Raw genomic sequence first — 16,196 nt, 5'->3', positions numbered from 1 at the left:
GTCATTGCAGCAGCTGTTGCTGTGCGTTCCATCAGTTGATAAGGCGCTGGATGCATCATGACCGAGCTGCCCAGGGCATCAAAGAGGAGGAGCACTCAGGATGAGAGGCAGCAGAGAGGCAGGCCTTGGAGCAGTTTTGTATTCTGTGCAGCCTGCATGTTAAGAGTGCTGTTGAGACTCTCTGCTAGGCTTTCAGTGGCTGAGATAAGGGCCTCATCTACACCAAGCAGGATATGGCTCTCTGAAAGCAGTATATAAAAGGCAGGAGCCACACGACTGCTTTATAGTGGTATGGAAGTGCACTGACAGCTGTTGGGTCCCGCTGACACAGACCATATTCTGCTTTTATACCACTATATCCTGCTTGGTGTAAATTAGGCCAAGGCTAGGGAGAGACTTGCCTCAGAGAGAGAGAGAGAGAGAGAGAGAGAGAGAGCTCTATTCAGGAAGAAAATCAGCTGATTTCTAACACGCTGTAGTTGATGTTTTCATTATGCAGCTCGCCTCACTTGCCGGCCCCTCTTCCAAGCTTTAATTGATATGGGTAACAAATCCTGTTTCTGTTGCCTGTTGCCTGGCCAAAAATAAAAAGGAATAGTTTGTTATGCTAGTCTGAAAGCTTGCTAGGTAGTTTTACAGGCTGGGCTTTGGGAAGGGAAGGGAAGGTGGGTAGTTGGTCTGCTGGCTAACTGGAGAGAGGGGAGTCGATGGTAGTTGAGATGCCCCTTCTCCCATCTGTCCTTAGCTGGTCCCTCCCTCCCTCCCTCCCTCCCTCCCTTTCACTGCCCTGAGAAGTGATCCTGCGTGTGTGTTCTTAAGCATTCTTTGCAAGCATCCCAGCAAATAGCAAATAGGCCCATGGGCTGCTGTTTAGCTTCTGCCCACCTCCAGTCTGTATCTCTAGTCTTCAGCTGATGGGTCCTGACTCACCACATGGCAGCAACCTGACCTCAGAAGGGTTACACCAAAGGCACCACTTCTGGTGGTGGCAGAAGTCTTATTTTTAAGAGAAATGAGTGAATAAGGATGAGGTGGGGGAAGGTTTTTACTATATTTGTTAACCTAATGTTAAGTTACCTGTTGTAAGTTGGAGTTTAAAGGTGGGTCCCTGGTATGAAAAGGTTGAAAGCTACTACTCTGCTTGTACTTGGGTCTGTTTTTCATCAAAAAATTACTTATTAGAAAGTTTGTAGCCCGGCACTGTTATCCGAAATGTTAAATGGAGCTTCATAGTTTATAACAATTAAAGCAATAATAAAATCACAGATGTTGGGCTGGCAAACTGTTGAATCCTGTGTCTGTATGTGATTTTTGAAGGTGCTTTCTTCCTTATAACTGTAATATGTGGCTGAGTTATGGGCCACTTGGCGTTTATCCTAAGTCATTAAAATTGGCTCCATGATTATTTATGTTGGGGATGGGTTTGCTGCTGCTTCTGGAAAGAAGCCAACGCTGTCAGCAGCTGGAAGGGACCCACAGGTCACCCTGGCCAGCCTCCTGCCCTAAAGGGGAGCTTTCTGGACCTCAAGGATTCCCCTGATAGGTGACCATGAAACCTTTCCTCAAGATCCACTGAAGATGGGCATACCGAAACGTTACATAGTGCTTAGCGTGATTTGACCTTGCTACAGTTTAAAACCTGCCATTGCTTCTTCCTTTGTCCTCAGTGCCCAGGGTGGACAATAGCTCCCTCTCTTCAGTTTGAAACCTTTCCAATTTTTTCCTCTGGTGCCAGTTTCTTCATCTTGTTCTCATAGGCTTTGCCTTAGAGCCCACAGCTATCCAAGCCATTTCCCAGTCATCCTAGGCTTTCCCAGAATGATGCCCGTACCTCCCTCCTTCTTCTGGTGGACATGGAAGACCAGAGAGATGGTGGAAAGTGAGTTTGAGGGACCCCGTGGCACCACAAGTCTTACACAGCTCAATGGATGAGGCAAACAATGCCTAGCGGCTACCCAGTAGTGAGTCCTGCAAGCCCCGGTCCCCTATTCGTCTGCCTGGATCACTTCCACCTGGCCTGGGAGAGGGGGGGCCCTGACTGACCGCAGCTACGACAGCTGCCCCTCCTGCTGCTGCTCACAGTGCCTAGAAAGAGACCCTCAGGATGGGGTCGTGTTTAGCTTTCATAAGAAGGATTTTTGCGGCTGTTTAGAATATTTTTTTTATTCCTCTTTTGTTAGCCTTAATATGATTAAATTTAGTAGATTGTTTAATCTTACGGCATATTTATTAATGTGAGATGTTTAGTCTATGACTACTTAAATTTTGTTATGATTTCGAGTTGGTAGTGAATTATTGGAAAACGTTGCTGTATTTTATTATGTTTCCCCCCCCTTGATGTTGCTGTAAGCCACTTTGAGCCTGGTTTTTACCTTGGAACAGTTGCTGGCGCTAACATTGCTATCTTTTCAGCACCAGGTTAAAACTTTTCTCTTTTCCCAGGCATTTAGCAATATGTGATGAGCTTCATCGATCCTGGATCCTTCCAACTCTGCTATTCTATGATTCTGCGTTTCTTTTGCAGCTGTTTATAATTGTTTTTCGATATATGTTTCTGTGTATGTTATATGTTTTTGTGGCTTTAAATTTTGTATATTGTTTTAATTGTTTTAATCCTATGTAAACCGCCCAGAGAGCTTCAGCTACGGGGCAGTATAGAAGTGTAATTAACAATAATAATAATAAATAATTAGTTGGGCAGATGATAATGGCAAGATAGAGGTGGGAGATCAGAGGATCTGAGTTACTGCTGGCTTTATTATTATTATTATTTATTTATTTATTTATATAGCACCATCAATGTACATGGTGCTGTACAGATTACACAGTAAATAGCAAGACCCTGCCGCATAGGCTTACAATTTAATAAAGTTGTAGTAAACAATAAGGAGGGAAAGAGAATGCAAACAGGCACAGGGTAGGGTAAACAGGCACCGGGTAGGGTGAAGCTAACAGTATAGAGCCAGAACAAACTCAATATTTAAAAGCTATAGGGAAAAGAAAAGTTTTTAGCTGAGTTTTAAAAGCTGTGATTGAGTTTCACAGCTTGTGTCCTTATTACCAGCCAAAAAAGGGTAAGGAGGACATGTCCAAGCTCCTGCCCTTTAGTTTTGGAGCGTAAAGGTGATAGTTGGTCAATTCAGCTGCTTATTTGGCTTTCTCCGTGTTTTGCAGTATACAACTGGACCATTGACGAGGTCGTGCAATGGCTGATCAACTATGTGGAGCTGCCTCAATATGAAGACACCTTTAGGAAGCTGCAGCTCACGGGGCATGCCATGCCGAGGTCAGTTCGGATTGTGCGTAAAGGAAGGGCGCAGGGATTGGGACAAGGGGATCTCTGCGCACAAATGGGGACTGGCTTCAATCTGGTTGTTATACCGTAATAAAGTTATTCATTCATTCATTCATTCATCCATGGCTTCCTTGCGGATGATAGTTTGGCGTTGTGGCCAAGACTTCTTAGAGATCCTCAGATCCTTCACAAAACAACAGGGTGCTTTTATATTATATTTATTGATATTACAGGGCAGGTCATCTCTTGGGTCATCATGTTCGGGGACGAGACATGCTGCCCTCATGTTTGCATGGGGGGTGGGAAGAGGGAGAAAGAGGGCCCCTCTGGCAATTAGGGGAGCCCCAGTGGGCTGTCTCTCCTTGGGCATATAGAAATCCAATTAAGAACAGTTTCCTTCTTCACGTGAAGAAGGAAAACTCGCGAAGTATTTTTAGTTTAAAGGGTCCTGTTGAGGCATAGGGGAGGCAGCTCAGTGGGTACTCTCAACTGATGTGAAGATGACATTGTCATCTGCCAGACCTGCCTGCTCCAGAGTTTACCTCCACCCCTGCCCTCTCTGCTATCATGCTTCCACAGGGGATGTGCATAGCCACAAAACAATTAAATAGTAGTACTTGCACTATAAGACTGCATAGCACAGTGAACAGCTGGACAACCATCTGTCAGGGATGCTTTAGGGTGGATTCCTGCATTGAGCAGGGGGTTGGACTCGATGGCCTTGTAGGTCCCTTCCAACTCTGCTATCCTATGATTCTATGGAAGTGCTATCCAGGGTCTTTTTCCTACGCGTATACCTGGAGAGATGTTTGGACTCTTTTTGAGGAATTCCACCTTCCCCTTTAGCTTGGCAGAGTGATATGAACATATGAAGCTGCCTTTTCCTCAGTCAGCCTTTTCTACCCATCCCACCAGAGATCCTGTTAACAGGAGATGCTGCTGGGACTGAACCTGGGATCTTCTGAATGCAAGACGTGTGCTCTTCTACATGGTGAAGGGGGAAGGGGGGATCCAACTGTGAGGCAGAGTCTGTTCCAGCCAGGCTGCTTCTTGCCCACAGCCTGGTTCCTGAACCTAATCTGCTGCCTAGAGTATTTTGTAAATAGGTGGATATAAAATGAATGAATGAGATTTTTAACTTCTCTTCCATCTGTCCATCTTTTCACCTCCATACATTTGGTGGGTGCTAGAGGCCAGCTTCCGGGATTTGGGGGAGCTTTGTAAGTGGAGAGGATATCGCAACAGAGAAGAGTTTCTTATTTTAGGTCATGAAATGCATGTTTTTATACTGTTTTTATGTTTTTTTAATTTTTTTTAAAAAAATTGTATACTTTAATGTTGTAAACCGCCCAGAGAGCTTCGGCTGTGGGGCAGTATATAAATGTAATAAAATAAATAAACAAATAAATAAATAAATAAATAAAATAGCCGTTGGCTGCTTAAGGTTCTGGTCCAAATAACCTTCAGAATTACAAGGAAGCTGCTTGATAATCGCCTTCCTGTACGCAGGCAGGGTGTCCTTGCACACCCTGCCTAGGGAAGCCACCTGGCCAAGCTGTATTTTTATTCTCAGTGCCCTTCCTGTCCCTGAGTTGAGAAGTGATCAGCTGCTTCATCTCTCTCTCTCTCTCTCTCTTTCTCTCTCTCTCTCAGATTGGCTATCACCAATGCCACCATGACAGGAACTGTCCTGAAGATGACCGACCGGAGCCACAGGCAGAAACTGCAGCTGAAGGCCCTGGACACGGTGCTCTTCGGCCCTCCTCTTTGTGAGTGGTGCTTCCTAGTCAAATGACTGTGTACTGATGAGCTGTCTTGGGGCGGGATCTTTCAGTGGGCGCTCCAGAATCTGCTCTCACTCCTTGTAGCTTTCCAGAGAAAAGTCTCAAGGGTGACAGTTCTTGATCTATAAAACCCCTGAATGGTTTAGCGATTGCATTCTTGAGAGAGCCTGCCCACTCTTACACATGTGCTCAGGGTCTTTGAGAATTTGTAACCAGGGTGGGCGGTGGGGAAGCCACGATTCTCTTCATGCCTGTCATTCAGGCTTGGTGCCTAGATGGAATAGTCAAGGGTGGGGGTGGGGGTGGGGTGGGGACTGACCCACAGCTGCGTAATTCCCTTTTGCTGGAGATTTGCTGAAGCAAATTTGAGCTAGGATTTGATGGTGAGGATTAAGCCAGGGCCGGGCTGTGTGCACACGTCCTTCCAGTCTCTGGGTAGTTTGCTGTATGTAGCTTTGGCTTTTAAATGGTTGTGGCCCCTGGCCTTTTTGACTGCTTCAGCAGTTAAAAAAAAATATCTGCAACCAGAAAATCCGCCTGAAGTCCTGGAAAGCTGCTGCCAGTCAGTCAGTCAGTCAGTCCAGAGCTGCATGGACCAAGGGTCCTGTGTCTTGGCAGAAGGCAGCTTCCTACGTTCCTTCTTCGAGTGAATTCCGTACATTGGTTATGCACTGTGTAAGCAGCAATGCAAGATGCACCCCAGTCGATGGAGCAATGCAAATGCATCCTGTGCAGAATCCCTGAAGACCCAGACCTTAATGCTCCCCCTTTGGTTTCCGTCTGTTCCCACTTTTAACATCTGTCTTGTGACCTTTCATTGCCCTCTCTTGCCTGTGTAAACTGCTGAAAGGTGTAGCAGACAGGTGATAGCATTCAGTGGACCAGCAGGTGGTTATTCATGGCCACTTGAGGTGATTCTACCTGGCCCCTTCTGAACAAACTAGTGCAGCCTCTCTCATATAATCAGCTGGGTAGTTGATTGTCTTGCTAGAAATTGCATATTTTGGAACAATTCATTGACAGGGCGGCACCACAGCAACCTCTGGGAAAGCCAGGATGATCCCAGTTCTCAGTGTATCCCGCTTGACAGTGGGGGGTTAGCAGGAAGTTGGCTGGAAGAAGCTACAAGCCAACTGGAGTTGCCCAGAGGAGGGGAGAGCCGAGCCACTGATGGATTGTAAAAGCAGCTGGGAAAGCACTGAAATGTGGAAGGACAAGGAAGAGCAACGGCCTTGATGATTGTCAGGCATGATCATGTGTGAGAGTGTGTGTGTGTGTGTGTGGTGGGGAAGAGTTGGTTGGTTGGGTGACAGACCTCCCCCAATTCTGAGACTGCTCTGGAGCCTTGGCCGTGGTTAGGTCATAGTTACTCCTGGACCCGTGTTGTTCCAAGCCTCCTTTGTTATGTTTGCTCAGTCTGTGCCTTGAGGTTTGTTTGCCTGAGATGTAGTCAGGTCGCTTCTTCTGGAAGAGTGGTGCAATTTAGTGGCTGGAGCCCGAAAGTGAGGAGCAGGGGCTCAGCAACGGTGTATTTGACACCAAGTCTGGACTACGTCATCTTCTGGTGCTCAGCTTTTGCTTCTTTTGAAAAGGGAATCGATCTAAACTGACAATATAAATTGTGTAGAAACCAGTTTCTGTTGTGTACAAGGACTTGCAAGTATGTTGATGTAAGAGGTGGTTGAATAGCAAAGTGAATGATTTATTTATTACTCTTAAGTACTGTCTTCCCTTCTGGGATTCCAAGCATCTGTAATGGATATAACCCAGGAAGGTAAAAGCTGGTTTCTCTTTCTGCTTGTCATACTGATATCAATGACTAGTCCATGGCTTAAAGTTTTCAGGTCGGAGAATCTCAGATGCCCAGTTGATGATTCCTTGGGTTTCCCCTGCTCCTCTTCCTTGAACCCTGCTCTTTGGATACATCATCATCATCATCATCATCATCTATTTATTTCTTACCCGCCTCTCCCTCTGGATCAAGGCGGGGAACAGCATAGAATACAAAAATATTATAAAATACATAAACCTGATTAAAACATATAAAGCTAATATATTATTAAAATACATGGCAGGCTAAAGTGGGTATCTTTCTGACAAGACTTTCCCATAACTTTTTCTTGAGCAGTAATGCCTCAGAGGAAGAGTTAAGAGCAACCTTCATTGATTACTTCTGTTCCAGGATGTCCTGGATCATCTCCAGTGTTTCTTGAACTCAAATAAACAATGCATATATTCTTGTAGCTGGGCTTTGAACAGCTGTGCAATTGCTTATCAGCGTCATTCAATTATCAGTATATCCATAAATGCAGAATAGTCAGGTTCACACGCCATGGTGCGCATTCATGCTACTCGATCGCTCCCCCGTGGCTCCCTCATGCTAGTGGAGCAGCTCAGCAGCCCAGATAAAAGGAAGGACTTCTTCAAACAACACTTAGTGAAACTATGGAATTCATCGCCACAAGATGTGGCGAGGGTGACCAAATTGGATGGCTATTAAACGGGATTAGGCTGATTTATGAAGGATAAGGCTGTCAGTGGCTACCAGTCCTGATAACGATATGCGATCTCCAGTATCAGAGCCTGTGTGTGCACCAGTTGCTGAGAAACAAGGGTCGGAGGACGCAATTGTACTCATGTCCTATTTGTGGGTCCCCCACAGGCAGCTGGTTGGACACTGTGTGAACAGGATGCTGGACTAGATGGACTCCAGGTCTCTTCTTATCTCCTTACGCGTCTTCCATAACTATTTATATTGCACGCGTGGAATTGTCCGGAACGCAAGTGATCTGTGATCCTTCACAAGAAGCTCGTGGCATCAGTCATGATAGGAGAATAGACCCTGCGCTGGCTGACCCAATCTTTTGACCCTTACATAGATGGGTCATCGTGGAAGAGCCTGAGCGGGGATCGTTTATTCTCCCAAATAACTGAAAGCATGCTTGAAAGGTACTTCGGCTGCTAAGGAGCCGTTTGTTTTAATCGGTAGGAACTGATTAATTGAAGACCTTAATGATCAGGCTCAGCTATACTGGCCACTTCAAATATTTACAGTCCAGTGAGTTGTGTTTAGATTGCCTGTGCCTGGGATTGAGCTTTACAAGTGATTCTTGTAAACTGCTTTGCTGCTGTAGGAGATCCATGGCCTTCATCATTCAGGCAGCGCTGCCAGCGCTCAGGACAGCTGCTGCCACGCTCAAGGGACAGGCAGCCTCCATGGTCCATCTGGCCAGTCTAACAAGGCCTAAGAATTAACTGCAGCAGGGGAGAATAGGTTGCAGGAGCTGTGGGGCTGGATGGGAATTTCTGTCAATGGGGACTGGCCGTCAAGTGGTATCTGTGGGCCCCATGTTAAACCCACTCAAGGGTGAGGAATCAGAGAAATGGAAATTGGGGTCAAAGCACATGGGTGGGTGGGTGGGTGGGTAGGTCAGCCTTCTGGGCAAGAGAAGCTGAGGAAAATACAGGACAGGTATTATTATTATTATTATTATTATTATTTATTTATATAGCACCATCAATGTACATGGTGCTGTACAGAGTAAAACAGTAAATAGCAAGACCCTGCCGCATAGGCTTACAATCTAATAAAATCATAATAAAACAATAAGGAGGGGAAGAGAATGCAAAGAGGTACAGGGTAGGGTAAGCAGGCACAGGGTAGGGAAAAACTAACAGTAGAAAGTAACAGTAGAAGTCTGCACAACATCAAGTTTTAAAAGCTTTAGGAAAAAGAAAAGTTTTTAGTTGAGCTTTAAAAGCTGTGGTTGAACTTGTAGTTCTCAAATGTTCTGGAAGAGCGTTCCAGGCGTAAGGGGCAGCAGACGAAAATGGACGAAGCCGAGCAAGGGAAGTAGAGGCCCTTGGGCAGGCGAGAAACATGGCATCAGAGGAGCGAAGAGCACGAGCGGGGCAATAGTGTGAGATGAGAGAGGAGAGATAGGAAGGAGCTAGACCGTGAAAAGCTTTGAAGGTTAACAGGAGAAGTTTATATTGGATTCTGAAGTGAATTGGAAGCCAATGAAGAGATTTCAGAAGCGGAGTAACATGGTCGGAGCGGCGAGCTAAGAAGATGATCTTTGCGGCAGAGTGGTGAAGAGTGGTGGAGGAGCTGGTTTGGCGTTTGAGGTGATATAAAAGAGGCTATATTTGGTGCTCAGCCGATCGAAAGTCTGCGTAGGGAACCAGCCCGAGACTGGATGATTCTGTGACCAACCTGGTAGACTTGGGAACAGATTGGTGCCCGTTGTATTTCCTGCCTCTGGAATGGAGCCCCCCTAACTCTCATCTCATGACCACAGGTCTGTTTGGATGAGCTGTCATCTCTACATCTTGAGAAGATACAAGCCTTTAAAAGGTTGTACCTTTAAGCACCCTGAAATGAACATTAGGAGGTCAACTTGAGAAGGCAGGAGTGCTGGGTGATTTCTGCCCCGGCTGCCCTTCTTTGAATCCTGCTCCAGGAATGGATGTGCTTGAACAGTGGGGTTTTGTGCGAGAACAATAACGTTGTGGCCCTTTGCTAAAATGGCGTCCTGAAGAGAAGAAACTTGCGTCAACAAACACTGTAGATTCTGAACTCCAGCTCAGTGAGCAGGTCTTTTTGCAGTGTTATTTGTGGAACTTCAGGGGGAGGCCAGTTCCCCCGCTAAAGGCTGCCGTCCTTGTAGTTTCTGACAAATGTCCGTGGGTTGGACAGTGACTGGAGCAGTGGAGAGCTAATGGTGGCCTGTGGACCATATCTTGGCCACTGCCTACTTGCAGCAAAACACGTTTGGCGACATACGGAGTGGGGAAGAAACCGGCCCGAGCATTTTAGCAAGCCTTTAATGAGAGAGCTATGGGGGTTTCTTTGGGGCCTCTCCTAGTGCTGTGACAGGAGCTGGGAAGTGAAAATGCCATTGGGAGGGCAGGAGGATTTATCCCTCTTTGCTGGTGATCCACGACGTGGAAGTGACCTCAGTTGCACTGTGTGTGTATGTGTGTGCGTGCGCACAGTAGAATAAACACAGGTCTTGGCAGAAAATCTGTGGAAGGTGCCAGGTCTGAGGAGAGGCATTGAGGTAATTGTATCCTAGCCTGGGCTTGAGCAGGCTTTGGAAATTGCACCGAAACTGCAGAAAATCCCATTTTTGACAGGCACAACGCTGAAAGGCAGCCCGGGGAAATACTCAAGCCGGCTGAGCCTTCCCTGCTTTGTGCTTGCTTGCTCCGAAATTCCTTTTGTGTGGGGCTTTGGTCTCCAAGGGCTCCACAGTGTTTGTTTACTGCTGGCATTTGCGTGATCCTGTCACCATAGCGTTGGAGCTTTGGTTTGTCCCAGGAAGTGCCGCTCTGGGGTGCAAAGCATGAATGGCCAAATGCATCACCTGCCGTGGCGGCTAGTAAGAATTTGGAGGGTGCGGCTGGGTCTCCATCACATCTGCCCAGCTGGCTGCCATGTGCTGCGCCTCTGTATTCAAGGACCGCTGAAAAACCTTGGCAAAATTCTAGAAAGGTCCTTGGTGCATTTTCTAGAGTTCCTAAGGCCCTTGCCTTCCAAGAGAGAGAGGGCCCTTTTTGGAATCAGCACTGACTGCATAAAACACAAGAGCTGGTGAATAGTATTGCTGCAAGGGTGGGTGTGTATGTGTGCGTAAAAAACAAAACCAAAAACCTAGAGAGATTGCGGCTGCTGTCAAGAAGGCAAACTCCATGTTAGGCATTATAAGAAAAGGAACTGAGACTAAAACGGCCAGTATCAGGCTGCCCTTATACAAATCTACGTTGCGACCACACTTAGAATATTGTGTATAGTTCTGGTCACCACACCTAAAGAAGGATATTATACAACTGGGAAAAGTGCAGAAAAGGGAAAATCAAATGATTAAGGGGCTGGAGCATTGAGCAGGGAGTTGGACTTGATGGCCTTATAGTTCCCTTCCAACTGTACTATTCTATGATTCTATGATCTCCCCTATGAGGGAAGGTTACATCGACTGGGATTGTTTAGCTTGGAAAAAAGGAAGCTAAGGGGAGACATGATAGAGGTGTACAAAATTATGCATGGTGTGGAGAATGTGGACAGGGAGACGTTTCCCCTCCCCCTCAAAATACTAGAACCAGCGGACATCCCATGAAGCTGATTGGTGGGAGATCCAGGGCAAATAAAAGGAAGGCCTTCTTCACACAGCGCATAGTTAAATTATGGAACTCACTACCACAAGATGTAGTGATGGCCACCCATTTGGATGGCTTTAAAAGGGGGTTGGATAGATTCCTGGAGGCGACGGCTATCCATGGCTCCTAGCCCTGATGGTTGTGTGCTATCTCCAGTATTCGAGGCAGTAGGCCTATGTACACCAGTTGCTGGGGAACATGGGTGGGAGGGTGCTGTTGCACCATGTCCTGCCTTGTTCGTCCCTGGCCGACGACTGGTGGGCCACTATGTGAACAGATGGTGGACTAGATGGACGCTTGGTCTGATCCTGCATCAGGGCCCTTCTTATGTTCTAGATTTCCTATGCAGAAGCAGAAAGCAATGGAAACCTTTCAGGAAAGGACGGAGGACTCTTTATCTTGTTCCCTGCCCCTTAGTAGTAGTATTACTTTGGTGTCACTTCTAATGATTCAGGTCCCCTCTTTCCTTCCTCGCATTTATCCTGAGAACATTCTTAGGAGGTAGGCTAAGCTGAAAAAGTATGACTTGCCCAAGGCCACCCAGAGAGCTGAGCGAAGCATGAACTTGAATTCATGGGGCACTTTTCTTCAAGCCCACCACTGAATCCCCCCAGTTGCAGCAGATGGGCGGAAAGCTGAAATGGCCTGGACACTCTAGGCATATTAGGAAAGCCTCCACATCAGAAAGCTGCTTTCCACATGGCCAAAGTAACATCAGCTCCTGCCCATTAGAACTTCTCTCTATGCCCAGAGTCCGGTCCTGCTTCCTGAGAACCATTTTGCCTTGCGGTGAACCAGGGACTGCACCAGGTGCTCTGTCCCTGAGCTGCGTTCACTTTTCAGAGGAGGAGATGGTGAACCGGGGCCACGGCTATTTCGAACCAGCCAATGGTGATGAGATGTGATTCCAAAAATCCTCCATGACCTATGAAGGCATAGTTGCAAATTTCAAAATGAGGAGTTATGGGACAGCTTCTGAGGACTCATGATGGTGGAATAGGTAGGCAATTAAAAACATGCCTGTTTATCTGTCTGTATAACATGGAACTAAAGGCCCATGTCTGATAGTCCTCAGACCGTGGGGCGTGTGTTTCTTGAATCTGGCATTTTCAGAATTCCATTTGTTGTGTTGTGCTCTGAGAGTTTCCATCTTGCTGGCTCTCAGATTTCTGGTGCGTATTCTGCCCCCGGAGTTAGATATCTAACTCCCTCTTGTATATCTTCAGCAAAGAGACAATCATAGCAACTTCATGCTCCAAAGAAGCAGCCATGATGTGAGAGAAACCAAAGCAGGAGAAAAAATCTGGCTCTAGATTTCTCCTCCTTTCTAGAGAGGAAACCTTTGAGAAAAGTGGACCGTCAGGCAATCAAACTAGGTGTGTCAGACACAGGCCAAGGCCTTATGGCAATGCATAATTTGGAGCTGAAGCACCCAAGCTCAGGTGTGACCAAGTTTGTTCATAACTGGCCCTGAGCAAAGAAGGTGTGTCTTGCCGGCTGGCTGACCCAGCAACACCAGTGGAAAATTACTTGGCAAATGTCACAGCGAGGACACGAAAAGAATATGAAAAGGCCCCATAGAGAGGAAGGATTAAATTACAGAATCAGAGGAGGGAAGGTTATAAACGATTGATGGTGCCATATATGGAATTAGATTACTGGTTCATCTAGCCCAGTATGGTTGGCTCTGGCAGGCAACAGCTCTCAAGGGTCGAAGACAGAGGAGCTGTTGCCCCCAGCCCTGCTCCCTGGAGAGCTTTTAAATGGAGGTGCCCAGTATTGAACCTGGGGTCTCCTACATGAAGAATAGGTGGTCTTCCACTGAGCTCGGGCTTCTCCCTGCAAGAAGAGTTTTTAAGATCTCCTATACAACCAACAATATCTAACATTGCCTTCCACTGAGGCGGTCCGCTTCTCCCATCTAAACTGGGTGCCAAATCTCACATGAACCTGAAGGATGGTCCAGCTTTGGATCTGAGCACTTCTGAGGGATTCCTGCTTAATCTCAGGGAGCCTCGGAATCTCTCTGATGCAAATGCCTAGTATTTATACAGGGTTTTTAGTATGCCAATAAATGAAATGTGGAATAGTTCCTTCCTTCCTTAGCAACATTTGTATACCACTTCTGATTTGAAACAAATCCCAAAGTGGTTTACAAAAGCATAAAAACAAGCAAAGCAAGCAAACAACTACTACACCCACATACACACAACATTTATGAAATGGGTGAAAGCAATTATTGTTGGTAGTTAAATTGTAGTAGTTGTGCCGACACAGGCAGTCTAGCAACGTAGTTTGAACTACTGCTCATGAGGGTTATAGGTTGATTGCAGTGGTCCGGGCATTGGTGACCTCAAAACTGTCTTCCTGCAATGTGGGGACACCTTGGAGGTTGGTCCGGAAGCTGTGGTTGGGGCAGCATGCCTCAGCCAGGTTAGCAACAGGAGTGGGTTATCGTTAGCGTATTACGCCTATACTGATTGGACTGCACTGGCTGCCTATATGTTGCTGGGCCAGGTTTAAGGTTTTAGTAGTTGTTGACAAAGCCCTACATAACTCAGGACCAGGATAATGAAGACATTTCCCCCTTCCGCTCTGCTCTGCTGTTGTGCTCATCAGAAGGTACTTTCCTTGTGTTACGCGAGATTTCGAAGATCCAGTCCACCATGGTTTGGAATAAGGCCTTAATCATAACGCCCACTTTCTGGAACACCCTGCTGTTACAAATTAGGCAGACATCAACTGTCCTGGGTTTTCAACAACTGACTTAAGAGTGGGTTTTTTTCAAGATAATGAAAAGACTGATAAAGGCTGAGACCGCTATCACTTTTCAGTCATTTTCAAAAAATCCACCCTCAGGATGGACAGAGACTGAAGTAGGGCTGGATTTAGAGTTGAGAACTTGAGTGAGGGGCATCAGCCATCGTAGACAGCCTTCCGCTGTTCATGGCACCACAAAACCTCCAGATCTTGTTTGGATTGTGCTGTGCAAAAGATTTTGGCTGTGCAAAACTGTTCAGATGAGCAAACCTTCCATAAACAGATGGTCTAGAAATGCCAGGACCAGTCAGAGAATCTGCCGTGCCAGACATGTTCCCTTTCGCTTTCTAGCTTCTAACCACTTCACCTTATAGCAAAGCCAGGCCCCTTTGGTAGTGTCCAAAGGATCTCCACATGTTTGGAAGCCCTGCAGGGAGTCGCAGTTGACCAGAGTTCCTTTGTGTTGTTTACCAGGTGTTTCAAACCTGCAGATACCTTTTACATGTTATCTGCCCACAGTGAAAACAATGGGGCCTGGTCTCCTGCTGCGATGCAGGTAGGCGAATTGTCTGTCCCACATTTGCCCGGGGACAGAATGCACTGGTGACCTGCCTTCGGGTGTTTGCCCTATGTATATAATAGACGTATTTTGACATAGATGCAATTCCTTCTTCAATAAACATTGTGAAAAGCACATTTTTACAGCTGCTGAGCCCAGTTCTAGTGAGGGACAGATTGTCAAGCAAGAGAGGCCAAGAAATGGGGAAAAGGCAGTTTGGTGATCAATTAGCTCCATTCTTCATTTGGCAGGTGTTCTGACTGGTGACAGAAGCACAGGAACCCAGAGGAAAACATATCCTTGAGTACTGTTTTTTTTGGTAGGAAGGCAGTATATTTATTTATTTATTTATTTATTTATTTATTACATTTATATACCACCCCACAGCCGAAGCTCTCTGGGCGGTTTACAACAATTAAAAATAGTAAACATTAAAAGTATACAAAAATTTAAAAAACATAAAAACAGTATAAAAACAACAGTATCCATTTAAAAACAACAATTCTGGGGTCCGTTAAAAACAAACTTAACGTTGTTAAACGCTGCTAAATGCCTGGGAGAAGAGAAAAGTCTTGACCTGGCACCGAAAAGATAACAACGTTGGCTCCAGGCGAGCCTCATCGGGGAGATCATTCCACAGTCGGGGGGCCACCACTGAGAAGGCCCTCTCCCTTGTTGCCATCCTCCGAGCTTCCCTCGGAGTAGGCACTCGGAGGAGTGCCTACTATAAAAGAATACAATAGCGTAAGGCTTCTTACTCGAGATCTACAAGACTCATTTTGTTCGTTTTTGTTTTAAACTGAAGCGTGAGCAGTGTAGATGTGCAGAAAAAATTGAAAGATTAAGAAAGTTCAAGCTTTAATAGCAATTTCCTCCGTGCCAAACAGGCAGGGCAGCTCCTCCACCAGCGGGAGAATGACAGCCCCACTTGGCCAATCTGTGGCGTGAAGGCGGGTCCTGGGCCAGCCACGCAGTTAGGTTGTCGCTGCCAGCGGAGAGGGGAAAGGGGACGGAGGCAGCCGATCAGGACGCCCAAAGGAGGGGAGGGGCCACATCATATGCAAATTTTGGTGGTGGCGTTCATTATGCATGAGCCGCGTTTGCATTATTCATGAGCCCCACAGTGGTTAAGGGACTGAGGGGCAAAAAAGTGGGAAAGGAGGACTAGTAGCGCCCACCCACGGTGACACGGGCTTCAGAAATAAATAAATACATTTTCCTGGCAAAAATATAAAGAGGAAAAAGGAACAGAGCTCCTAGTCTGCATTATTCAGGACTTTAGGGTGGGTTCCTGCATTGAGCAGGGGTTGGACTCGATGGCCTTATAGGCCCCTTCCAACTCTGCTATTCTGTGATTCTTTGTTGATAACTGCTCTCTGGAAATGCATCACTGGGCAGGCTGAGTGTGACTGGTAATTGAGTGTGTGTGTGTGTGTGTGTGTGTAGTCTTGTTTTTGCAATGGGCAGGGGAGTGTGAGATCTGGTGGCTGCCTTTGGCTTTCCCAGACTTTGGGAGGTTCAGTTCTCAAAATGCCCTGCTTGTTCACACTGCAGCCTTTTCCGTGGAGCCCACTGTAACTGAGTGCTTTGTGGACAGGAGCTGCTAAGAGCAAATTTGGAGAACCCTCCAAGAAAGAGC

At 46.5% G+C, this 16,196-nt stretch overlaps 1 protein-coding gene across 4 annotated transcripts in view; it reads left to right on the top strand.

Moving 5' to 3' along the window:
- The window catches only part of STIM1 (stromal interaction molecule 1), a 109,809-nt gene that overhangs the window by 70,763 nt on the left and 22,850 nt on the right, over positions 1-16,196 (top strand). For all 4 annotated transcript variants that reach the window (XM_063127337.1, XM_063127338.1, XM_063127339.1 and 1 more), the window contains 2 exons: positions 3,175-3,286; positions 4,949-5,064. In XM_063127337.1, the coding sequence (XP_062983407.1) occupies positions 3,175-3,286; positions 4,949-5,064 (228 nt within the window). The remainder of the gene's footprint in view (positions 1-3,174; positions 3,287-4,948; positions 5,065-16,196) is intronic.

This window comes from Elgaria multicarinata, chromosome 5 (assembly GCF_023053635.1).
Source record: "Elgaria multicarinata webbii isolate HBS135686 ecotype San Diego chromosome 5, rElgMul1.1.pri, whole genome shotgun sequence".
In the NCBI taxonomy this organism is placed as follows: Eukaryota; Metazoa; Chordata; class Lepidosauria; order Squamata; family Anguidae; genus Elgaria; species Elgaria multicarinata.
Note: the sequence above shows the minus strand (reverse complement) of the source record. Positions and strands in the feature narration are given on the sequence as shown.